This window comes from Mytilus edulis, chromosome 9 (assembly GCF_963676685.1).
Source record: "Mytilus edulis chromosome 9, xbMytEdul2.2, whole genome shotgun sequence".
In the NCBI taxonomy this organism is placed as follows: domain Eukaryota; kingdom Metazoa; phylum Mollusca; class Bivalvia; order Mytilida; family Mytilidae; genus Mytilus; species Mytilus edulis.
This window is the reverse complement of record NC_092352.1, coordinates 46,873,972-46,901,097: the sequence shown is the minus strand read 5'-3', so window position 1 is coordinate 46,901,097 and position 27,126 is coordinate 46,873,972. Positions and strand designations below refer to the sequence as shown.

At 31.7% G+C, this 27,126-nt stretch overlaps 2 protein-coding genes across 2 annotated transcripts in view; one reads left to right on the top strand and one right to left on the bottom strand.

Annotated features, from left to right (window-relative positions):
• Positions 1-357: 357 nt before the first annotated feature.
• On the bottom strand, positions 358-16,220 carry LOC139489716 (palmitoyltransferase ZDHHC4-like). The gene is made up of 6 exons (XM_071276448.1): positions 16,115-16,220; positions 13,209-13,353; positions 11,130-11,203; positions 10,523-10,827; positions 1,322-1,566; positions 358-686 (listed from the first exon to the last, which is right to left on the bottom strand). Exons 1-6 carry the CDS (start codon positions 16,168-16,170, stop codon positions 363-365), a joined length of 1,149 nt encoding a protein of 382 aa, XP_071132549.1. The 5' UTR covers positions 16,171-16,220; the 3' UTR covers positions 358-362.
• A 14-nt stretch (positions 16,221-16,234) lies between these two features.
• The window catches only part of LOC139489714 (delphilin-like), a 56,942-nt gene continuing 46,050 nt past the window's right edge, over positions 16,235-27,126 (top strand). The window contains exons 1-3 of the mRNA XM_071276447.1: positions 16,235-16,351; positions 18,061-18,532; positions 20,012-20,595. Coding sequence (XP_071132548.1) covers positions 18,160-18,532; positions 20,012-20,595 — 957 coding nt within the window. The 5' untranslated portion in view covers positions 16,235-16,351; positions 18,061-18,159. The remainder of the gene's footprint in view (positions 16,352-18,060; positions 18,533-20,011; positions 20,596-27,126) is intronic.

The following is a 27,126-nucleotide window of genomic DNA, read 5'->3' as shown; positions in this document are numbered from 1 at the left end:
AAAAAAAACTTATATCTAATGAAACAAGTTGCAGTGCCATGTAAAGGCCTTGTTTGAAAACATTCTAAATTTTTTGAAAACATATCAATTTCCATTGGTTTTTAAAACTGTTTTGACATTCTGGCAGGCAATTATGTTCTAAAGGATTACAGCAACAAGTCAATTTGCATACAGTCAAACAGGCAACAAAACGTTGATTTAGCTAAAACCAGTCTTGGCAGGTCACATTAAAAATGCATAATACCTATGCATTTTCAACCTCAATTTAAAGGTCAATCCTCTAATATGATGGTTCCAATACTAACCTTAATATACAGGTTTGACTGTACATCAGGCAAAATATTAAAACATTACATGGTATTTTATCTAAATTTTATTTTCTTCACTATACTTCTGTGCCAAAATGTGTCATATATATTCCCTATTATTCCTTTATCATATAGATTCTCAACTGTTTTGATATTCTTGTTTAGTTTCATGCCTGCTTGCAACTTAGATTTATTGCTCGAGAGTCTTTTTGAGTCAATATTGATTGGTTCCAATTCTGCAGCTTTATACCTCTCATTTGTAGTCCGATTGGTTAATACCACATTGACATGATAAATTGTAAATATTCCCAATAAAATAATCAGAAAGAATAAAGATGTCACTATAAAGACAAGTCGTGGAAACTGCATAAACAGATGCTGAAAAAGAAAAAAGGAAGGTGTAGTCTTAGCATAGCATAAAGATTTGTTAGTTTCTAATAAAAAAACTTATGTAACACAATGGGTACCACATGTGGAGGAGGAACTGCTCATACTTCTGGAGTATCTGAGATCACTCCTCCTCAGTTTTTGGTAGTGTTGCTCATTAGTCTTTAGTTTTCTATGTTGTGTCTTGTGGAATGTTGTTTTTTCTGTTATTTTCGTTTTTCCCTATGGCATTGTCAGTTTGTTTTCAACATACAAGTTTTTATATTCATTTGATATTTCTCACCTCTCTTATGTCATCCTTTTACCATGTCTTTATTCTGGGATTCAAAAGAAATTCTAGTTTCCCAAAATTATATATTGTGCACCTGCCATGCCTGCATTAAGCTTAGAAATAATACCAATGCTAATTTTATGTTTGGATGTTTCTCTTCTCCAGTCAAAATATGTTTCATAAATTTCAATAACAATGCATATGTAGTAAAAAAATCTTTGATATTATTTTTATTTGGTTGCTGCTTCATTGAAGTATACCCAACATCTCCTTTCATCAATCTTATTCCAAAACTTTTATATCAAGAACACCTGTTTCATAAAATATGGTTTAAATTCATAGTATGACAAATTACCTGTAGTACTATAGAAGATGTGACTTGTTTCATTTCTCCGTTAGATGTCATTACTTGTGTCTCTAACAATCTGTGGTATTGTGTATATAAAACTAAACTCTTGATACCGATATAAAATCCCCATATACATTTAAACATCATAGTGAGTAAGAATAAAACAAAGTAGCCATGATTAAGGCCCCCTACATCATTGTTGGTCCATAAACAGTGATGATCAAAGCGATGTACACATCTGTTGCAAATACCTAAAAATAGAAAAATAAACAGTTTTATGGCATACTACATTACTTTGAGCTTGCATTTATCCTTGATTATTCGTTTTGATAAGAAATGTTTGCAAGTGGAACTACTGAAACAAGCAATAGTAGCAAGAAACAAAAAAACTATGTTAATTGGACATGCTTTGATACTATATATGCCCTTGAATTTTTACTAGATAACATTTTTGTTCGCTTTGGGGATTCCGTATATCGTCAGATTATCGGAATTCCAATGGGGACTAACTGTGCACCACTTATTGCGGACCTGTTTTTGTATTGTTATGAGTTACAATTTATGACAAAAATAAGCAAAGACCCATCGAAACAACATCTGATAAACAAATTTAATAATACTTTTAGATATTTGGATGATATTTTGGCTCTCAATAATGACGACTTCAGTATGAATATTAATGAAATTTATCCTGTTGAACTTACTTTAAATAAAGCTAATACTAACAATGACCACTGCCCTTTTCTCGATCTTGATATCTATATCACAAATGGAAAGCTGAATACTAAAATTTATGATAAAAGGGATGATTTTTCATTTCCTATCGTTAATTATCCGTTTTTAGATGGTGACGTTCCCTTGTCACCATCTTGCGGTGTTTATATATCTCAACTTGTACGATTCGCTCGTGTATGTAACAATGTTTTAGATTTTAACGAGAGAAATTTATGTATTACTGAAAAATTATTACACCAGGGTTTTCGATATCACAAACTAGTCAAAACATTTACTAAATTTTATCATCGGTATATCTCAACTTGTACGATTCGCTCGTGTATGTAACAATGTTTTAGATTTTAACGAGAGAAATTTATGTATTACTGAAAAATTATTACACCAGGGTTTTCGATATCACAAACTAGTCAAAACATTTACTAAATTTTATCATCGGTATAAAGACATCATTCGTAAATATAGTTCAACATGCAGACTTCTAATACGTTCAGGTATTTCACATCCAATTTTTTATGGAAATATTCTTTATAAAGCACAAACGTGTCAGTATTCACCTCAGAAACTTACAAAACCTTTGAATAGACTTATTAAGAAGGGATATAATTACGATACTGTTGTCAAGTCATTAAAGATTGCATATTTTGGCGTTAATATTGAGTCACTGATAAGGTCTTTGCATCGGAACTAAACACATTTATTCTAAAAACAGTTGTTGGCATGACACGGGTTATGTTCTTCTCATATATGTTATGATGGTATGATACTAAACCCCTAACGGGAAGGATTGTGCCTGATGTTCATATGATGAAATCATAATCTTTCAGTTAGTTTAATTGAAGTCTGGAGCTGGCATGTCAGTTAACTGCTAGTAGTCTGTTGTTATTTATGTATTATTGTCATTTTGTTTATTTTCTTTGGTTACATCTTCTGACATCAGACTCAGACTTCTCTTGAACTGAATTTTAATGTGCGTATTGTTATACGTTTACTTTTCTACATTGGTTAGAGGTATAGGGGGAGGGTTGAGATCTCACAAACATGTTTAACCCCGCCGCATTTTTGCGCCTGTCCCAAGTCAGGAGCCTCTGGCCTTTGTCAGTCTTGTATTATTTTAATTTTAGTTTCTTGTGTACAATTTGAAAATTAGTATGGCGTTCATTATCACTGGACTAGTATATATTTGTTCAGGGGCCAGCTGAAGGACGCCTCCGGGTGCGGGAATTTCTTGCTACATTGAAGACCTGTTGGTGACCCTCTGCTGTTGTTTTTTATTTGGTCGGGTTGTTGTCTCTTTGACACATTCCCCATTTCCATTCTGAATTTTAATCATTGAATTTAGATCTGATCTTAATTGTTTATAGTATTCATGTCATTGTATGTGGTTGATTATCAGGGATAGAAACTTACATGGTTTTTTTTATATTAAGAATAATTTGAAACTGCTGTGCCATTAATACACAACCTTAGTTCTTTTGATATTTTCTAAAGATTATATTAACAAATAGGATCTAATTCATTCTTTAATCCATTATTTCTATAAGAAATCTATGATCATATTTGATCCTTTAAAACTAAATTACAAGATGAAATTTGATATCTGCTAGTAAACTCGAAACTTTACACCCAACATGAAATTGTACATATTGAGCTGGTAACCTCAACCCAACCACCCAACCCACAGGACCAATAATTTCTTTGGACTTTTGACATTACAGGAAGTTTAATTGAGATAATTATATTTCCTTCTTATTTTTTTTTTGTATTTCAGAATTTTGAAAGAAATATTGCTATATTAGAAGGCAAGCTTAATATATAGATGTACATTGCATCTAATGCTCACTTCTATACAATAAAATAAACAAATCAACATATGGGCTTCAATCATTGTTGAAGGCCATAAGTTGACCTGTAGTTGTTAGTTTCTGTGTCATTTGGTGTCTTGTGGAGAGTTGTCTCATTGGCAATCATACCACATCTTCTTTTTTTTAATAAATAAGAATGTTTGATTAATACAACATTGCTTCATACATTGAGAAATTAAAACAATATTGATGGTTTAAGTTCTAATTCAATGGGTAACAAGCAAACCACACATATAAAAAATAATCTAAACTGATTTCAATTCTGTCAAAATATTACACCAAAATCAATTAGAAAATTAACAGTAGGACAAGGAAGTATCTATTTTAACATAGCATACAATGTTAAATTTATCATTCAAGGATTCAAATATTATTCACTTAATGTAAAACAATAAATTTCTCAGCACTAAATATAGAATACTGCAATACTTTCTAAAAATATATTTGGAAAATGCTTTCAAGAAGTCATATCAAGACCTCTAAAACAAATAGTTTAATTCTTCTAATCAAATCAATTATCTGTCCACAAATATTTTTAAATGTCAAATATTTAAAATATTTGATCCAATTAACAAACATTGCAAATAGCATTCAAATCAATATCTTCAAGAATATATACAGGACAATTAAAAAATACACCAGTATTCATAAGGTAAAATAAAAATCCTGAATAAAAATCCAGTGAGCTCAAAATATCATAGTTTATTAGGTCTTTCCACCTTTCCGTGGAAAGACCTATTGGATTTGTTCTGATAATTATTATTAGGTCTTTCCACCTTTCCGTGGAAAGACCTATTGAATTTGTTCTGATTATTAGGTCTTTCCACCTTTCCATGGAAAGACCTATTGAATTTGTTCTGATTATTAGGTCTTTCCACCTTTCCGTGGAAAGACCTATAGGTTTTGTTCTGATTATTATTAGGTCTTTCAACCTTTTCGGTTGAAAGACCTATAGGTTTTGTTCTGATTATTAGGTCTTTCCACTTTTCCGTGGAAAGACCTATAGGTTTTGTTCTGATTATTAGGTCTTTCCACTTTTCCGTGGAAAGACCTATTGAATTTGTTCTGATTATTATTATTTTTTTTTTTTTTTTTCTTCCGCCTAAATTTTTTTCTTGCGTAGTATTGATGTTTCAAAAGATGTCGCTTAGGTATTTGGAATATGATGTCCTATAGTTTATACGCTTTAAAAATTCACAACTGCGTAACAAAATACTTTACGTTGTAAGAGTTATCTCCCCAAACACTATTTTTCTTGTGGCCACTACTCCTTCGCAACCGTAAAAGATTACGACAAATTTATTTTACCAAATTGCTCGTTACTTCTTCAGGATTAGGATATTCATTTGGACTGAAGCTATCCGGAGACTCCATATGAGAGTTATTTCCCCTTATGCATTTGATATAAGTGATATGAGTTTCTAACTGGTAAACCATCAGTGATATAGGCCTAGGGTCTTTGGATTTAAGTTCCTTGGTCCAAAAAAATGAAAATAAGGTCAAGGTCAAAGGTCAAGGTCATATTCTAAATTTTAATTTTGGCTTGTTTTCTTTTATTTTCAAATATCTTATGACATATCGACAAATAATTTTTCATAAATTGTTAGTTGCGACATGTCCTTACTTGTATATTTTGGTTGAAAGGGTGCGCAGACAATAAATGGGAGTTTTTGCCCATCTTACATTTAGTATTACCTGTAAAGTGATATTACTCATAAACCAAACATATTAAAGACCTAGGGTCTTTTGATTTAAGGTCCTTGGTTTGTGAACTTGAAATTGAGGTCAAGGTCATAGGTTAATATGACGTTCTAGATTTTGACCTTTGCTTTAAATTCATATAAATACACCATAAAGCCATAGGAACTAACATTTTAAACTGATTTTACATATTACAATATCAAAATAGACCTTTACTAGTGGAAAGACCTACAATTGTTCTCTGAACAATTGGTTTTTAATTATTATTAGGTCTTTCCACCTTTCCGTGGAAAGAACCTATTGAATTTGTTCTGATTATTATTATTATTATTATTATTTTTTTTTTTCTTCCGCCTAATTTTTTTTCTTGCGTATTATTGATGTTTCAAAAGATGTCGCTTAGATATTTGGAATATGGTATCGTATAGTTTATACGCTTTGAAAATTTACAACTGTGTAACAAAATACTTTACGTTGTAAGAGTTATCTCCCCAAACACTGTTTTTCTTGTGGCCACTACTCCTTCGCAACCGTTAAAGATTACGACAAATTTATTTTACCAAATTGCTCGTTACATCTTCAGGATTAGGATATTCATTTGGACCGAAGCTATATGGAGACTCCATATGAGAGTTATTCCCCCTTTTTTATTTGATTCAAGTGATATGCATTTTCAACTGGTAAACCATAAGTGATAGAGACCTAGGGTCTTCAGATTTGAGGTCCTTGGTCCAAAAATATGAAAATGAGGTCAAGGTCAAAGGTCAAGGTCATATTCTAAATTTTATTTTGGCTTATTTTCACTTCTTTTCAAATACCGTATGACATATTGACAAATAATTTTTCATAAATTGTTAGTTGGGACATGTCCTTACTTGTATATTTTGGTTGAAAGGGTGCGCAGACAATAAATGGGAGTTTTTGTCCATCTTACATTTAGAATTACGCGTAAAGTGGTATTACTCATTAACCAAACATATTAAAGATCTAGGGTCTTTTGATTTAAGGTCCTTGGTTTGTGACCTTGAAATTGAGGTCAAGGTCATATAGGCTAATAGGACGTTCTAGATGTTGACCTTTGCTTTAAATTCATATTTATACATTATAAAGTCATAGGAACTGACATTTTAGATTGATTTTTAATATTTTGATAATAAAAAAGATCTTTACTTGTGGAAAGACCTTCAATTGTTCTCTGAACAATTGGTTTTTAATTAATTTTTTTTTTTTTCTTCCGCCTAATTTTTTTTCTTGCGTAGTATTGATGTTTCAAAAGATGTCGCTTAGATATTTAGAATATGATGTCGTATAGTTTATACGCTATTAAAATTTACAACTGCGTAACAAAATACTTTACGTCGTAAGAGTTATCTCCCCAAACACTGTTTTTCTTGTGGCCACTACTCCTTCGCAACCGTAAAAGATTACGACAAATTTATTTTACCAAATTGCTCGTTACTTCTTCAGGATTAGGATATTGATTTGGACTGAAGTTATCCGGAGACTCCATATGAGAGTTATTTCCCCTTATGCATTTGGTATAAGTGATATGCGTTTGTAACTGGTAAACCATCAGTGATATATACCAAGGGTCTTCAGATTTGAGGTCCTTGGTCCAAAAAAAATGAAAATGAGGTCAAGGTCAAAGGTCAAGGTCATATTCAAAATTTTGATTTTGGCTTATTTTCACTTCTTTTCAAATACCGTATGACATATTGACAAATAATTTTTCATAAGTTGTTAGTTGCAACATGTCCTTACTTGTACATTTTGGTTGGAAGAGTGCGCATACAATAAATGTGAGTTTTTGTCCATCTTACATTTAAAATTACGCGTAAAGTGGTATTACTCATTAACCAAACATATTAAAGACATCGGGTCTTTTGATTTAAGGTCCTTGGTTTGTGACCTTGAAATTGAGGTTAAGGTCATAAGTTAATAAGACGTTCTAGATTTTGACCTTTGTTTTAAATTCATATAAATACATCATAAAGACATAGGAACTAACATTTTAAACTGATTTTTCATATTTCAATATCAAAATAAATCTTTACTAGTGGAAAGACCTTCAATTGTTCTTTGAACAATTGGTTTTTAATTATTATTATTATTATTATTTTTTTTTTTTTTTTCTTCCGCCTAATTTTTTTTCTTGCGTAGTATTGATGTTTCAAAAGATGTCGCTTAGATATTTGGAATATGATGTCGTATAGTTTATACGCTTTAAAAATTTACAACTGCGTAACAAAATACTTTACGTTGTAAGAGTTATCTCCCCAAACACTGTTTTTCTTGTGGCCACTACTCCTCCGCAACCATAAAAGATTACGACAAATTTATTTTACCAAATTGCTCGTTTCTTCTTCAGGATTAGGATATTCATTTGGAATGAAGCCATCCGGAGACTCCATATGAGAGTTATTTCCCCTTATGCATTTGATATAAGTGATATGCGTTCTAACTGGTAAACCATAAGTGATAGAGACCTAGGGTCTCTTGATTTGAGATCCTTGGTCCAGAAAAATGAAAATAAGGTCAAGGTCAAAGGTCAAGGTCATATTCTAAAATTTTTTTGATTTTGGCCTATTTTCACTTATCTTCAAATACCGTATGACATATCGACAAATATTTTTTCCTAAATTGTTAGTTGCGACATGTCCTTACTTGTATATTTTTGTTGAAAGGGTGCGCATACAATAAATGGGAGTTTTTGTCCATCTTACATTTAGAATTACGCATAAAGTGGTATTACTCATTAACTAAAAGTATTAAAGACCTAAGGTCTTATGATTTAAGGTCCTTGGTTTGTGACCTTGAAATTGAGGTCAAGGTCATAGGTTAAAAGGACGTTCTAGATTTTGACCTTTGTTTTAAATTCATATAAATACATCATAAAGCCATAGGAAATAACATTTTAAACTGTTTTTTTCATATTTCAATATCAAAATAAATCTTTACTAGTGGAAAGACCTTCAATTGTTCTTTGAACAATTGGTTTTTAATTATTATTTTTTATTTTTTTTTTCTTCCGCCTAATTTTTTTTCTTGCGTAGTATTGATGTTTCAAAAGATGTCGCTTAGATATTTGGAATATGATGTCGTATAGTTTATACGCTTTAAAAATTTACAACTGCGTAACAAAATACTTTACGTTGTAAGAGTTATCTCCCCAAACACTGTTTTTCTTGTGGCCACTACTCCTTCGCAACCATAAAAGATTACGACAAATTTATTTTACCAAATTGCTCGTTTCTTCTTCAGGATTAGGATATTCATTTGGAATGAAGCCATCCGGAGACTCCATATGAGAGTTATTTCCCCTTATGCATTTGATATAAGTGATATGCGTTCTAACTGGTAAACCATAAGTGATAGAGACCTAGGGTCTCTTGATTTGAGATCCTTGGTCCAGAAAAATGAAAATAAGGTCAAGGTCAAAGGTCAAGGTCATATTCTAAAAATTGATTTTGGCTTATTTTCACTTATTTTCAAATACCATAAGACATATCGACAAATATTTTTTCCTAAATTGTTAGTTGCGACATGTCCTTACTTGTATATTTCGGTTGAAAGGGTGCGCATACAATAAATTGGAGTTTTTGTCCATCTTACATTTAGAATTACGCGTAAAGTGGTATTACTCATTAACCAAACATATTAAAGATCTAGGGTCTTGTGATTTAAGGTCCTTGGTTTGTGACCTTGAAATTGAGGTCAAGGTCATAGGTTAATAGGACGTTCAGGATTTTGACCTTTGCTTCAAATTCATATTAATACATCATAAAGCCATAGGAACTAACATTTTAAACTGATTTTTCATATTTTAATATCAAAATAGATCTTTACTAATGGAAAGACCTTCAATTGTTCTCTGAACAATTGGTTTTTAATTGTTTTTAATTCTTTTTCTAAATACTAAAATAAGTTTGCTAAATAAAACAATCCTTAGTATTTTATTTGTTTAATATCTTTACTTAATTAAACAATCCTTTCAAACCCTATTCTTCAATAACGCTTAATCTTCATAAAATTCATGCTTTGAACTTCCTAGGTCACAATATTTGGTTAAAACAAAAATTATTTTTAGCAATACTATCTTTTTGAAAATTTACATTTTATAAATACACATAGAAAATCCACAATTTATTTATTGAGCCAAACAATTTTACTTTATTTAAATCTCCAAAAGATTATATAAACTTCCTAATGCTGACATATTATGCAAAGGGAGGCAACTGTTTAAGTAATTTATAGAGGCAAAACTAGATTATCTCCCATTATGATCACTGTTTTTAAATAAGTTAACTAAAATAACAAACATTGTTTGAATATTTCCTCTGTTTGAATATTTTTCATTAGCCCGATGTCATTTACATAGAATAACATTTGTCATGAAAATCATTTTGTTTTGCAACTTCCACTTCCATAAATTTTCATCAGGGCATTTTATATGAATGTTTTGGCAGAGTTTATGAATGAACTTTAACTAAAAACTTTTATCTAAGGTTAAAACATGTTATAAAGAACTGCAGTATGAGATACATGCTGAATATAAATTTATATCTATGAATACTGATTAGTGGAGTCAAATAAATTTGTCTTTCTACATTGTTTACATTAAAAAATAAAGTGAGACAACAGAAACAAAAAATGAGCATTTTTTTCATTTGTAAATCCCCATAACTCTAAAAAGGTTAAAGTGACGCCACCAAAATTCAACCTTGATCTGTGAATTGTGGTAATAAGCATTGTGAATAAGTTTCATATCATTTGGTTGAGGCAAACTAAAGTTAATGAATGAAAACCAACTTTTTAACATAGGGACTAGGGTAAAACTTAATGCCCCCATCACTACAGCAGGGGCATGAAAACATCTATTCCAACACTATTCAATGATTTCATAACTTACTACAATGCTTTGATCTTGCTGGCTTCACAAATTTACAAGTCCTACATTTAGCATTAGGTACATACATTCTCTCATCATATGGATAGACAGACTGGTATTTCTCTAAGTTCAATGGAGTTATTTCCCCTGGATCTCCATTACAACATTTATGGAAGAAGTATAAACTGGCAAAGGCATTTATAATGGGTATTAATGTATGGTTTTGATCTGGTAGGTACTTGTATAGAAGTGGTAACATGTCCATGATACATATAATGTTACCAGCTAGTACTAATACTCCAAATAATACTTTCATACACTGGTTTCTGAAAAAAAAGTTATATATCTATTTTAATTACTAAATATTAAAACTAATGCAACTAAGGGAATGTTTGTACAGTTTTTCACCATTCTATTTAATTTTGTGAGATAAATATTTATAAAAGTCAAATATTACATGATAAATTTTTTAACTGATATAACATGTATAACATTGAAAAAGAAAACTATTTAGGTAGAGAAAGACGCTGTACTGTAAATCTCAACATATCAGAATATACAAACATTTGCATTGCTGTTCTACATCTTGATAGTTACTATGGTATACTCTTTTAATTCCAGATCTTACCTTGTGTACAAAAAATACTGTAAAGCATTATATAAAACCATTGTTAAACTTTTTGGTACCGCAATCCTGATTGCCTAAAAATGTAAAAAAAATAAACCTTGAGGTCTCAATTTTATTTGAATATAAAAGAAATTTAAATCCTTAATATATATCAAGACAATTCAAGGTTTTGAAACAGATATATATGTCAAAGGGAATACCAAATTCTGATAAAGAGATGACAATTCTTAAAAGAAAGTGAAAATAATGTTAAAGATTTCTGTGGATTCATTTATTTTTTTAGGCTACCAATTTTCCTGGATTGCGGAAACCTTGCTTTTTCGTAGATATGTGATTTTGGGGTTCTGCCAAAGCCTGGATACAACTTTATAGAAATTTGTATTTTGTTGGACATTTAAATTTGTGGTTCACCTGTACCAACGAAACCCACGAAAATTGGTATCCAACGAATAATAATGAATGCATAGTATTTGTATTTGAAGCTTATAATACAAATACATGTACCAACATTTCCCCATATTTTGAAACTTTTAAAGAATCCCCGTTTATAATCATGATTATGATTAAATTAAATGTTGTTTTTAGCAACAGGGTAAAATTGTCAAAGCATAAAAGACAGATGTACATGTACCAATGAGATGTCATTTAAAACTAACATTGCTTCAAATCATTGCTTGTATAATTAAAAGGATCTATGATATATTATCTTATGACACTGTAAAGGGGAAGACCATACTCATTCATGTACACTTTGTACATATATTTATTAAAGTTATTGGTCACATGACGTTGTAACGGTCAAGTGATTGTTTACTATAAACACGTGTGTGTTTATGTTCAATTTGATTGGATGGCATATACCTGTAATGCCGGTTTTACGGGTATATGCCCTCATGATTTTCGAGAAAAGCATGATTAGGTATTATTTAAGGGGTTAGTTTGAGAAATTAAAGTTACCAGGTATTCGAAGTTTGCCTATAGTTCAACGTAGCAGCATTCGTTATTATGTTAACCCATCCACCCACCCTTTTCTGAGATGGTTATCGTTAATAGGAGTATATGCATATATTACATTATATTAACATGAATTTTTCCTCTTTTGTAGATATTTTTTGATTGTACTACTGTATATTACTGTGCTATTGTTACTGTATGATTGGATTGGTAGTGTGCCTGAATTTATAGTGAAGGACTTTAGTTTGAGAATCATATTGAGTGTAAAATTAAATTAAAGGCTGCTACAGCTGTAGGCACACTTATCCTATTTATGTGTTGTTTTATTTATTAAATAATTTATATATCGTTTGAGCTGGCGAATTAGAATATAAATAAGAAATGTGTGTTCTTGTCTACATTTGTGTGTGTGTCAATAACAGAGACATTCAAGAAGCTTTTAGGTTCAAAAGCTCTATGACAGATCTGTTTCTTTCATATACATGTTAGTCATGTTCATTGATGTTAGTACATTGTGTTTCACCACATATTGACTCATGTATTGTTATTCAATGGGGGTCTCATTGGGGGGTTCGGATCCTGGATCCCGCTTACTGTTTTGTCAGATTTCCGTGTCCAGCTTACATTATGCAATTCTCATCTTTTTGTAATTTCAAGTGTCCCGCTAAACTTTATTTCCCATTTTAACAGCACAATAATTTGACTTTCACATGTCACGCTTACAAAAAATCGGTAATCACGCGTCACATTTAGACCTCAATGAGACCCACACCAATCATTTCAACGTTCCTTATTTAAAGTATCTCTTACTTTGTCAGCAAATGTTTACAAGTACATGTATTATGACAACTAAGAGTGCAATTTTGAGCAGGATCTGCTTACCCTTCCGGAGCACCTGAGATCACCCATAGTTTTTGGTGGGGTTCGTGTTGTTTATTCTTTAGTTTTCTATGTTGTGTCATGTGTACTATTGTTTTTCTGTTTGTCTTTTTCATTTTTAGCCATGGCGTTGTCAGTTTGTTTTAGATTTATGAGTTTGACTGTCCCTTTGGTATCTTTCGTCCCTCTTTTGAAGGTAAATGTACATGTATTTACAACAATTTTAATTCATTTACCAATACATACCGATGAAACTATGGTACATATTTTGCCTACTATTCCTGTCCTAAGTATTGCTGAATCTCTATAGAAATATAATCCAACTGACAAGAAAAACAGCAGGACATAAATAACAACGATTTGAAGAAATTCCATTTTCTGATCAGTGAGTCTAAAAAAGAAAACACTCATTGACACTATATATATATACATCATTTGTACATTGGACATAACATATAAGGCATATATAAATATAAAAATATCCAACCTTTTAATGTTTACATACATGACATAGACCTTCCAATTTTCCATAAACATTATAAATAATGGATAGCACATTAATAAAATAAACTGTGACTCCAATAATACAGTTAGTCTATTATCCATAAACCCTCTTACTGCCATTTGTTTTTTCAAGGTTGCATTTAGTGTGCCAGAAAATATGAAAGCTCAAAGTCTGTGATATCAGATGTCCAACAACAATGTCATTCAATATATGAAGTAACACCATAACGACCGGTCCGTAATGTTTGGAGAAAAATATTTATTACACTGCACAGTTTAATTTTTTGTCATTTATTTGAAAGAGCAATTTCACAATGAATGATGAGAATCTTGCATAAATTAAAACATGGACATAAGAATCCCTCCGGCTCAGTTGGTGTTGACAAATGTGTTCCTCTGGCAGCAAGAGGGTTAAGTTAGGTATCAATTTATACACATGCTGCTTGCATATAAACATATGAATTTTGTGTATCATTACAGTATATACTACATCATTTGTACATTGGACATACATGTTACATATAAGGCATATATAAATATAAAAATATCCAACCTTTTAATGTTTACATACATGACATAGACCTTCCAATTTTCCATAAACATTATAAATAATGGATAGCACATTAATTTGCCAAGGAGTCTGCCTCGTCATTTCCTTTTATGTTGGCATGTCCTGGTGTCCAGTTTAAGTTTCATTGAATAATAATACATTGCTACTATTTCGTTGAGAGTATTTTCTGTGTTATATTATTTTATTTTATTATTTTTATAACACTTGTTACATATCTTTACTGTGTGTGTATTGCATATGTTATTGTTTATAATAATATTGTCTGTATCATATGCCCTCCTGGGGCCCTAATTTGGTAAATAAAAATATTCTATTCTATTCTATTCTATTCTATAGTTGTCAAGGTTTTAGACTGGGAAATATCCACTTTGATATGGGACAAGCTCAAACACCCCATACCCCAGCTTGTCTTGCAAAACAGCTGTTGGAGGTCAGAGTAATCTTGGACTGTATCACCACAAATTAAACATTGTTCAAGAAACCTACTATTATTATTAAAGTAGCATATGATCTTATAATTTTATACATGTTGTATGGTGGAATACATAGAAAGAACTGGCAAACTCTAAAGGCTGATATTGTACCTATTAAACAAGTATATACCTAAAAGTACCACAATAAATTATTTTGTGCATATGCATAACATCTTCAATCTTCAATCTTTGTCGTGATGACAGAGTAATCTCTCTTGTAAATTATCCTCTCTTGTAAAATAATTATCACAAATGTAGTTTCTCCTTTGTACTTATATATTGTAGGTGGCGCTTTAAAAATATTATAGAATTATTGTATGAAGTGAAATAAATTTAAAAAATGGTTTATTAGGTTATTGAAATGGCATGAAAAATTAAAAATATAAAAAATTTAAAGAAATTTGTATCAAATTATCCACTAAAACGGTTTGTTTCCTCTATGTACTCCGCTAATAGTTGATTGATATTTTCTGCATTTGGCAAATTGATTGTTAATAAATTGTCTAGATCTGTTGGAATTTGTCCTGTTATGAAGTATATTTGATGAAATAATTTGTCTCTGGCATCTGAATACAGGTCACATTCAAAAAGGTAGTGTTGTACATTTTCTTTTTGTTTGCAGTGATGACAGGTTTCCGAGTTGATGTGCTGGTTTATTATAAATTGGTATGCATTTAATTTAGAATAACCTGTTCGTAAACTGTTGATTATGTTGTACATTTTTTTTGACGGGAAGTCTTTTTTAACTTTATCTTTAACTTCAGGATGAAATCTGAAATAGTGACGTCCAGTATCACTATTTTCCCATCTGCGTTGCCATTTTTTTGTAACAGAATTTCTAGCTGCTTTTTTTACATCTTGTTTTGTAAACACTATGTCATCAACGGCTAGTGTTTCTGCTTCTTTAGCAGCTTCTTTTGCCAAGGAGTCTGCCTCGTCATTTCCTTTTATGTTGGCATGTCCTGGTGTCCAGTTTAAGTTTATTAAAAATCCATGTTCGTTTAAATTTTTTATTTTCCCTTTGATTTCGTTAATGGTTTGATGATAGCTGTCATTTTTCCAATTGAGAGTTAAGATACCTAATGCTGTCTGACTGTCCGAAAATAAAGTTAAAGTATTAATTTTCTCTTTTGAAAAGGATTCTATGTAATCCAGAACCATTTTTATTGCTATAAGTTCAGCTAGCAAGATTGATCTTTTGTTAGAGACAGGTCTTTTTAATTTTTCTTCTTTAACATAAATATGAGGAAACCAAAAAGTATGAAGGGAGAAGTAGGGAAGTTTGACCATATGATTGACAGGATCAGGATCAGGATAATTTTTTTGTGAATAACATTTACACAGTATAAGATAGAGAAGACATTGGGTTATCAGGGATGAGCGCGAACAAGAACAAGGGTATGCATGAATCAGGCTGGATTCTAAATTACTCTTAACAACACAATAATGTCAATATTTTCTTGTAGTTCTTTATCAAACAAACGCAAAATTCGATTGTGACATTCGACATTTTCATGAAGTTCATTCACCTTATCATCACTTTGATAGTAAAATATATGGTTTTCTCGATTTAACACAATAAAATCTAATATTTAGTGACCTACAATAATTTTTCCACTCCTCTCCAAACTTGTCGTCTGTATTTTCTTTGAAAACTCATGAGAGGTTCCGAAGTCTTTACCTCCAAATAAAAGAGTTTCTAGATTTGGCGGACTTTCCAAAACTGAACAGATGCCTTTTTACCAGGGGTGCTGAATTATTGATAAACCAGTAGTCTTTAACCTGAGTGAAATCAAGTCAGCTGCATCGATAATCAATGCATCGTCTTCATTGCTTTACCTGTAATTAATACACAAAAGATAACCGACAAGAAACTTACAATAATTATATTTTTATTTGTACTGATACATTCATGTACTGTATAACTGTATATGTGTCATTTTGATCAATCAAAGATCCACTCATAACTTTTAATAATGTGAATTAGTGATTTTTACCTCAAAGATAGTACTGTTTGTAATATAAAGGGATAATTTTCCTAAACAATCGAATTTGTTAAATGCAAACAACTGTTTAGTGCTTTTAGATAGTTCAATGATGCTATGGATTGTAAACACTTCTTATACATATCTATGGTGGATTAAGATGAATGTTAATCTGTATTATATGTCACTTTGTTTCTGATTTGGTAAGTTAACCTAAAGTCTTGAAAGGGGAAATAATATAAATAGATCTTGCTATCTACACAGGAAGATTCATTTGGGACTGTGATGACTTAATCAAATTGGATATATATGGTAAATTAATTTTGGTGTTTCAGGGTTCTAAACCTTAAGTCAATTTTGTTGACATTATTTTCATTTTTTTTTATATACATTATGTATCCAGTGAATCACTTAATTAATCATTTGTTTATTGGCATTTAAGTTATTATAAATTGAAATGGTCTTCGATCATGGTTTAATTTTTTTAATACAAGGGAAATTGGATGCCATTGGTTTTCTCACAGATTGCATTCATTGCAATTCAGCTGCAACATGGGGGCATGATAGGTCTTGTGATAGATAGCAATCCAATTGACTAAAATCTCAACACACTTGAGGAAATTCATGTAAAGATTGGGTTGATGGTCAATATATATAATTTGTCAAATGAAACTTGATGCCAGAGCTGTTTAAGTAGTCAAACTACATGTACTGTATCAATAGCCTGTCAGTACTGAAGTTGTGAGTCTCAATTGACATGGATTGTCAGTTTTCCTTTCTGAAGGTTGGTGGTTTTCTCAAGGCACTCAAGCTTCCTCCAATAAAAACTGACCAACATGAAATAGCACAATAGTGTTGAAAGTGGGTTAGTCATGTTAGTATACAGCTTACATGAAATATATTGCATTGTTTTAATTATGGAAATAAAAGAAAGACAGGCATATCATGCCCCCATGTTGCAGCTGAATTGCAATGAATGCAATCTGTGAGAAAACCAGATTTGTTTTACTTAACAATAATATCAAAGAGACATCAAACCAGATGACCAGTGTGTTTTTGTCACTTTTTGTATTTATTCAATCAAAATGAATCATTTTTTTTATTTTCTAACATCAAAGCACCAAACTGAATTGATGGGTATAAAATAATATGAACATAAATGGTTTTTGCATTGTATGGCTTTGTTTACACTTTCCTATAAAAAGGGAGAAATATCCTCAAGGGCATTGATCGTATTGTATAAATTTTATGTTCAATATTCCTATAGTTAATAATTTCTGTATCTAACACTACCAAATACTATGGATTCATCTATTTCCTTTGGTATAGTTATAAGTTTTCGTAGATTGAGGAAAACTTGCATTTTGAGGATATTTTATTTCATGGTTTTACCAACCTCTGCATTCAAAGCCTATGTAAAATTTGTAATTTGTTTAACATTTGAATTTGTTGTTCACTAGTACTGGTACCTACGAAATCTACTAAAGTTGGTATCCAACAAATAAAAGTGAATCCACAGTATATAAAGAGGATTGTGCTAAAAGTTTGAAATGCTTGTTTTTTAGGATGTCAGTTCAAAAGTAGATATATATATGGTAACAACTTTATGACAGCTGCATGTAAGTAGTGCAGTTTAAAAAAGAAACAGAAAAATAAAGCAAATAATGCCATTGAAAACTTTTTCCAGCAATAAATGGCCAAAACATTATGGATTTGACATTGTTGGTGATGGTCCTTGTTTTGTTGCCTATGTTGTTCATGGAAGTGTTGCTTACAATGCTGGTTTGAAAGCAGGGGACCAGATTCTAGAATTAGAAGATCATGACGTCTCTAATATGTCGTTAGAATCCTTAAAGAAGTTGGCTAAAGGTTGCTCCACCCAACCTCCTCCAGTTGGTGTGGTTTCTAGATATCATCAGGTCGACCTTGTAGGCAGTAGGACTTCTGGATATGGATTCAAAATAAAGGGAGATAAACCAGTTGCAATAGAGTCAGTTGAGATGGAGAGTCCAGCCACAGATGCTGGTTTGAAACCTGGTAAGTGTTATATGAGGGGGGTTAGAGGGGTCCAGATCCCGAAATCCCAAGCTTAAAAAATAAAATCCTAATGTTCTGAATTTAAAGAAATTTAAATCCTGACATCACGAAATTCTAAAAATAAAATCCCGGATCCCTAAAGGATCAATTCTGAAATCCTGAGCTTTAAAACACCTGATCCCTGAGTCCTGATAAAGTTCCGACCCCCCTTATATTATACCTATAGCTGACTATGAGGTAGGGGCTTTGATGAAGTCTGTATGATGACCTTTTGTTATTTATTTCTGTGTAAATTGGTCTTTTGTGGAGAGATGTCTCATTGGCAATCATACCACATCTTCTTTTTAGAGTTGTGTGGATTATTATTTGTCAATGAGACAACAATTCTTTTTAAAAAAAAAAGAGCACTTAGAGATCGTTGATTAATTTGTTAGTAAACACACTAAAATACATGAACCTTGGAAAAACGTTGTAATCTTTTTCTTCCATGATTTTATTTGAATATAACTATATCTAAATTACTTATCAACAAAATATACAAAGGATTAGAATGACAATAGTGCCAGGGAATAGTTATAATTGAGCTAAGTTCCCTCATTATCAGCAGTAATGACATGAATGACATTTTCTATTAAGTTTTTGTAAATTAATGGTATTCTTTAATTAATTTTTTTTTTGAAGGGTATTAAAAAATATAGGTTTTGAATATATCAATATACTGTAAATTAAGAAATAATGGTGAGGTTTTTACTGATAGGTTGTTATTAATACCAATAATGCCAATGGGTGGGTAAAGCAACAATAAGAATTCGCATTCTGATAACTTGAACATAGATCTGTAAACAGACATTTTTTGAAAGTGCAATAATTAAACTCGCATTTTGTTCAATTTTGAAAAATCGCAATTATTTCTGAATTCACAGTAATCAGTTGACAAAAGACAGATTTGTGTTTCATAATGGAGCTTATTTATATAAGTTGGACTCTGCCCTAGCTGTCATGCATACTATAAATCCTAGGGGCCTTGGTGGCCGAGTGGTTTAAGTACATTTAGTTACTACTGTAATCATTAGCCAGTCAACACTGAGGTTGTGAGTTCGAACCCCCCCTTGTGTGGGTTCACTTGACTCCAATCATACTTGACTTGGATTATCAGTTGTCCTTTAAAGGGCATGGTTTTCTCCGGTCACTCTGGCTTCCTCCACCAATAAAAACTGGCCTCCTGACGAAAAAGCCTAGATGCGGTGCTTAAAAGTGGAGTTAATTCACCAAAAATCAAAAATTAAAAAATCACTGACAATAAATCCTGAAAATTCAATCTGTTTAATTTGTAGCTAATATCAATTGTAATAATTATCTTCAAGAAGCCATTCTTACAGGCAAATAAAGTCAGATTGATGAAAATTGATATTCTGCAAAAATTCAAAAGCTCAAATTAAAGTACATGTTCTAAATTAAGCTCTTTTTTGTTTGTTTTAGGAGATATAATTTTAGAGGTGAATGGACAGACAGTTAAAAGGTCAGATGAGATGAAGAACTTTCTGTCAGGCAGATTACGTAGGATGACACTATCATTAATACCTATTAGTAAACAAATTAAACCTGAACCACAACAAGATAATTCTGAAAGTTCTGGTATTGAATCAGGATCTGAAAGGTCTAGCACATCACATGGAAGAGAAAGGTCCCATTTAGAAAGATCTAGCACATCACATGGAACAGAAAGGTCTGATTCAGAAAGATCCAATGGATCACTTAGATCTGCATCACATGACACCAGTAGGTCAAGGTCATCACATAAAAGAGAAAGACATGAATCTGATAGGTCAGGGTCATCAAACTCATTTGACAATCACAACTCAAGGTCAACTCAAAGATCAAGAAGGCATGCTTTAGATAGTTCAAGGTCATTAAATAGGTCAGAAAGGCATTTGAGGTCATCTTGGTCAGATAGATTAAGACCGGAGGATAGTATAAGGGAATCAGATAATGGCCTACCTAAACACAGTACACCATTGGTAGGAAAGAGTCGAATAAAACAAGCTAGGATGCTGCATAATAAGGTATAAATTTGTAGATGTTTTTTTTTATATGACTTATATCAGAAAATCTCTTTCATGTCTGTGTGCATGTTATATCACAATCAGTTTTTATGCCCCATTAATGGGTATTATGTTTTTCCGTCTGTCTATTCGTCTGTCTATCCTGCTTTAGATTTAAGTTTTTGGTCAAGGTAGTTTTTGATGGAGTTGAAGTCCAATCAACTTGAAACTTAGTATACATGCTCCCGATGATATGATCTTTCTTATTTTAGTACCAAATTAGAGTTTTGACCCCAATTTTATGTTCCTCTGAACATACATGTATAAATGATAGTGTGAGTGGGCATCGGTGTACTATGGACACATTTTATTTTGCATACATTTGTTACTGTGATTGTTGAACAATGTACCAAAAAGTCAGATTATTTTTTGCATAATTAGGAAATGCTGCATACAAATACAGCTACCGAAATTAAACATAAAAGTTTTAATTTTGACTAAACCTATTCAATCCAGCAGTAGTAAAAACATCACAAATATCTGAATTTATAGCACTACTAGTCTTGTAGATATTCAAAGCAAATATGATTTGTTCACCATTTTATGAACCCATGCATCCGTGTACTATGGACACATTCTTGTTAAGCTTTCCTTTTAGACAGAACCAAAATGATTTGTGTTAATCAGAAACTAAGAATATGGTATTACTTAATTTCATTTGTATAATGTCAATTTAAACAGGTCTTACTGTAAAGAGATAAATGAACTTGAGACATGCAAAATATAATGTCTCACTGCTGTGTTAATAATGGAAAATCATCAAAGCTAATTATGACAGTAATATAAGGTATTATAAAAAACACAGGGGACATAACTAAAAGTTGCATGCAATTTGCAATGATTACAATCAAACATCTTTTAATATTTTTTTTTATCTAAAATACTGTAAACAAATAAACATTTTCTGCTTGACTTTAAACAGATTCGTGACTGTTATTATAGTTGTTATGGAAACAAATCATTAATTATTAAAAAAGGGTCTATGCACAGGTTTAATTATACATTTGGATAACTTGAGTAACTATAAAGTATGGTATACCTTTGGTGTTATAATAATTAATTAAAATATTATTCAAATAGTCAATTCCTTTTATCTAGAAAATTGCTTAATAATTAATGTCATGACCTTGTTTTCATGTGCTAACATTAAGGCTAACATTGATTTTTTGAAAAACATCTTCAGCTGTTTACCTATAGACATTAACATACATAATTACAGTTTTAGAAGGTATCTGATACATGTGTTTTAAGAGTATTTGATTGAATTGAAGGACTGCATCTTTCTCGATCTGAATATGCATGAAATAGTTTCCACTGGATGTTTAAAAGCAACCAACAACCATTATTTTAGGCCTAATATATGTCACAGTGTTTAAAATGGAGATATTTTAAAACCTGAAATTTTGAATATCAAAATTTAATTTATATTTAGTTCAGAACAAAAATAACATGTTCAAATATCTCATTTTTTCGTCGTTAACTTTTACAAAAATCTTCTCCTCTGAAACTACTGGGCCAAATTAAACCAACCTTGGCCACAATCATCATTGGGATATCTAGTTTAAAAAATGTGTGGCGTGACCCGGCCAACCAACCAAGATGGCCGCCATGGCTAAAAATAGAACATAGGGGTAAAATGCAGTTTTTGACTTATAACTCAAAAACAAAGCATTTAGAGCAAATCTGACGGGGTAAAATTGTTCATTAGGTGAAGATCTATCTGCCCTGCAATTTTCAGATGAATCGGACAAGCCGTTGTTGGGTTGCTGCCCCTGAATTGGTAATTTTAAGGAAATTTTGCTGTTTTTGGTTATTATCTTGAATATTATTATAGATAGAGATAAACTGTAAACAGCAATAATGATCAGCAAAGTAAGATTTACAAATAAGTGAACATGACTGAAATGGTCAGTTGACCCCTTTAGGAGTTATTGCCCTTTATAGTCAATTTTTAACCATTTTTCGTAAATCTTAGTAATCTATTACAAAAATCTTCTCCTCTGAAACCACTGGGCCAAATTAAACCAAACTTGGCCACAATCATCATTGGTGTATCTAGTTTAAAAAATGTGTGGCGTGACCTGGCCAACCAACCAAGATGTCCGCCACAGCTAAAAATAGAACATAGGCGCAAAATTCAGTTTTTGGCTTATAACTCAAAAACCAAAGCATTTAGAGCAAATCTGACATGTAGTAAAATTGATTATCAGGTCAAGATCTATCTGCCCTGAAATTTTCAGATGAATCGGACAACCTGTTGTTGGGTTGCTGCCCCTGAATTGGTAATTTAGGAGTTATTGCCCTTTATAGTCAATTTTGAACCATTTTTCGTAAATCTTAGTTATCTTTTACAAAAATCTTCTCCTCTGAAACTACTGGGCCAAGTTCATTATAGATAGAGATAATTGTAAGCAGCAAGAATGTTTAGTAAAGTAAGATTTACAAACACATCACCATCACCAAAACACAATTTTGTCATGAATCCATCTGCGTCCTTTGTTTAATATTCACATAGACCAAGGTGAGCGACACAGGCTCTTTAGAGCCTCTAGTTATATCTACATGTAGTAGATTCATTTCTTTTTAAATGTAAATCTTCAATTAAGGGGAGGTTACTCCTGAAATATCAAATTCATTTACATTATTTTCACAAATTGTCAAATTTAGTTATTTTCAATGAAAAAACCATGTCTAATTTTGGTAGTTGTTGTTAGGTTGCTGTTATTAATTACAATGTATGTCATTTATGATTATTCATGCAGAACAATAGTTAAGAGTAATTCAACTAATCAACTTGCTGAAATAAAGCACAAATGATACTATTTCTGACTGGTTTGAATGATAGATTATACTTGAATTTTGATATCAGTGTTGAATGCCTTCCATTCAGTGGAAGGTCCCTGGGAGAAAGAATGTCCCTTTTATGGTTAGGGATTTGTAAGTACTTGGTCGTATAATCTTTATGTTTGATACCCCTTTTTGGAAATAAACTACTGTCTGTATGGTAAAAAAACAACAACTGACAGGTTCTAGTACCCCAACCTGGTTAAAATTCTTATAAAACCTTGTATGCATTCATTTTCCAGGTTAAAAGTTCCTGAGAACCTGTCTGGTCTTTCCAATTTCCAGAAACCACATAATTTATAAGTTTATTGTACCAAATTGTTCTTCTAAATATGTTTGAAATATTAGCCACTGGAAGTAAAGAAAACAACAAACAATAATTAACAGAACAAGTTCAGAAGATTTTTATCAATATTTCTAGATCTTTCTAAAGTCTGTATAGAGATGTGCATTTGATTCTTACAGAGGTTGATTAAGAGGGCCTAATGGAGCTACATATATGGTTAATGCATATATACTTTGACATGTCATAAAGTTGCATTGATACCCCTCCTAGTATCTCCCTTTTTTTTTAAATCCTTATCCACAACTGTCTTGCACTCTATGATGTCTTTCTCTGGTTTTTGTTATATTATGATATAATATTTTATCAGTAATTAGAAAAATATTTCACTTTTTCATATTAAAGGCAATTTTGCATTTTTTATAACTGTAGAAAAAACAACATTAAAGTGGTGTGTTAATATTGGCTTAGTCAGGTATGCTCAATCAAAAGTAATTAAATTAATATCGATGCCTTTATTAGAAGATAATTGTGCCTTGAATAAATCAATTATCTTGATCCCTTGCAACTCAAAACAAGGTTATAGCAAAAATGTAAATAACAAACATATGTATTCTGCACTGGTAACTTGTAATTTTAGAAATGCTAAATGATTAAATAATTTTTAGGTGATATTATGATTATTTCATGTATTTAGTTGATGTATAATCATTCTGGGTTCAAAGACCTGTACTAATACTTCAGCACGCTTATGAAAAGACTTTAGATGTTAAGTTGATTTTTTATTATCTGAATGAACTTTTTTGTGCTTTTATATTTTTCAAAATGTTGAATAAATACAGATTTTTGTCTAATTTTTCTCAGTTTTCTCAGGTGAATAGTATAAATATGATTTATCATAAGGCGGTGATGAAAATATATCAGGGTGTTGGCTACCAATCATCAAACTTAAACTAGATTCAAAGCTTAGATGATAGAAACTTGCATAATTTTTGGATGTTTTTTGTGGAGGTGTGTTAAAAAAATCAGTGATGAAGTGCATTAAATGTTGCATAACTACATTTGTAAACAGTGGTAAAAACCATACAAAAAAATAATTTGTTAGCATGTTCAGCACAATAGTGTTATAACAAATGTTTATTTTTCTTATTTGATTCAGTTGCAAAAAATAAAACCGGTCTTGGAAAAGTAATATGTGTGTGTAGAGGGATCTGGATGCCATATCCTATGATAAATTACAACATAGACAATTTTTGCCAATCAAAATCAATATGTTAACCTGTTTTGGCCTTTTTCAAGGTGTTTTTAACTGTTATCTGAGATAAATTTAAACTGTTAACATTTTTCAACCCACTGTTTTTAACAGTTATCAGCATTTTTGCATCTGTTGTTAACTGATTTTGCCAAAATCGAGGTGTTGTTTTAAAACATGTTAACGTACCCCCTATTGCCCCCCTCCCTCATAATAAACTGAGTGCAATAATCATAGGCACTTTTCACAGAATTTTTTTATGCCCCATTTATGGGCATTATGTTTTCTGGACTGTGTGTCCGTCCGTCACTCTGTTCATCCATGCGTCCGTTTGTTCGTCAGTGCATCCTTTCATCCCGCTTCAGGTTAAAGATTTGGTCGAGAAAGTTTTTAATGAAGTTGAAGTCCAATCAACTTGAAACGTAGTGTTCATGTTCCCTATGATATGATCTTTCTAATTTTATTGTCAAATGAGATATTTTATCCCACATTCACGGTCCACTGAACATAGAAAATGATAGTGCGGATGGGGCATCCATGTACTTGGGACATATTCTTGTTTCCCTATATATCTTAATAAGACTGCCTGTGGCCATAATATATCCAAGAATGCTGAAAGTGGTTTTAAACACATGAAACACATACTTCTCAATGAATCATTTAAGTTCTAAAGGGTTTTAGATATTTTCATTTGATTTATGGGGCCTTGGTGGCTGAGTGGTCTAAGTAGTTACTACTGTAATCACTAGCTAGTCAACACTGAGGTTGTCAGTTCGAACCCCACTCGTGCAGGTGCACTTGACTCCAATCTTAATTGACTAGGATTGTCAGTTTTCCTATTGAAGGTCAGTGGTGTTCTCTGGGCACTCAGGCTTCCTCCACCAATAAAAACTGGCTGCCACGAAATAGCCTAAAAGCAGTGCTTAAAAGTGACGTTAAAATACCAAAAATCCAAACAAAGAAAAATCAAATCCTTTGAGTTATCAACTTTTTTTTTATACCCCTTGGTGCAGAAGAGATTAAGTGTCACTGTCCAAAAATTAGTTTCCATTCTCGAACTTAAGTTTGCCTACACCAAATGTTATGAAACTTATTCACAACACTTAATACTATAAAGCATGGATCAAGTTTGATTCTGGGTGGCCCAACTTATTTATACCGTATTCGATTTATGTACCTTTAAAATGTTATATGCAAGTTGGGGCATCATCTCTATCCCATGGACAAATTCTCCCTTTTATATTTCAAATTCTTTTACAAGGTTTGGTTTTAAAAGATAAACACCAGGGGTTTTTCAGATCACCTTGACAGGTGTGAACTTTCCTGGCAAGCATTGTCCTTCCTTGGTGCCTGGTGACTTTTTCAAAATTCCTCTTTTTCTCTGGAACTATGAGCCAAATTTAACCAAACTTAGCCACAATTATCATTTTGGTATCTAGTTTGATAAATGTACCCCACTTGCCAAACAACATGGCTTCAAATAGAACAAAGGGGTAAAATGCAAGTTTAATCTGTTTTCTTGAAAATCTGACATATCAAAAATGTTAAGATTATTTACTGGCTATTCTCATCACAACTGTCAGGGCTTCAGTGGCCAAGTGGTCTAAGTAGTAACTACCGTAACCACTAGCCAGTTAACACTGAGATTGTGAGTTTGAACCCCGCTCGTGCAGTTGCACTCGAGTCAAATCTTAGTAATTGTCTAGGATTGTCAGTTTTCCTATCAAAGGTTGGTGGTTTTCTCTGGCACTCCAGCTTCCTCCACCATTAAAAAACTGGCTCAGTGAAATAGCCTATATGCAGTGCTTAAAAGTGGCTTTAAAACACCAAAAATCAAATCAAAAATCAAATCATCAAAATTGTCAGATGACTAAATGTTGTAGGAGTTATTTAAAATGAATGCCAAATTTTTTCAAATGTTTTTCATTTTTGTCTATCATCTTGAAATCTTTAGAAAACAGGTAGGGTCTTTTAATAGCAAAATTAATCAGAAAGATGAGATCTACAAATTAATATAAGTCTGACTCCTTGTAAAATTATTACCCTTAAATGAGGATTTTACCAATTTTTTGGGTGTTGCTTATTATCTTAAAATTATAATAGAAAGTTTGAA

Excerpts from the sequence above, each read along its gene's own strand:
- LOC139489716 (XM_071276448.1), bottom strand. The coding sequence starts at position 16,170 with ATGAGTTTTCAAAGAAAATACAGACGACAAGTTTGGAGAGGAGTGGAA. Across the intron at positions 13,354-16,114 it reads AGAGGAGTGGAAAAATTATT|ACTCACTGATCAGAAAATGG; the intron begins GTAGGTCACTAA and ends TTTCTTTTTTAG. Across the intron at positions 687-1,321 it reads CATCTTCTATAGTACTACAG|CATCTGTTTATGCAGTTTCC; the intron begins GTAATTTGTCAT and ends TTTCTTTTTCAG.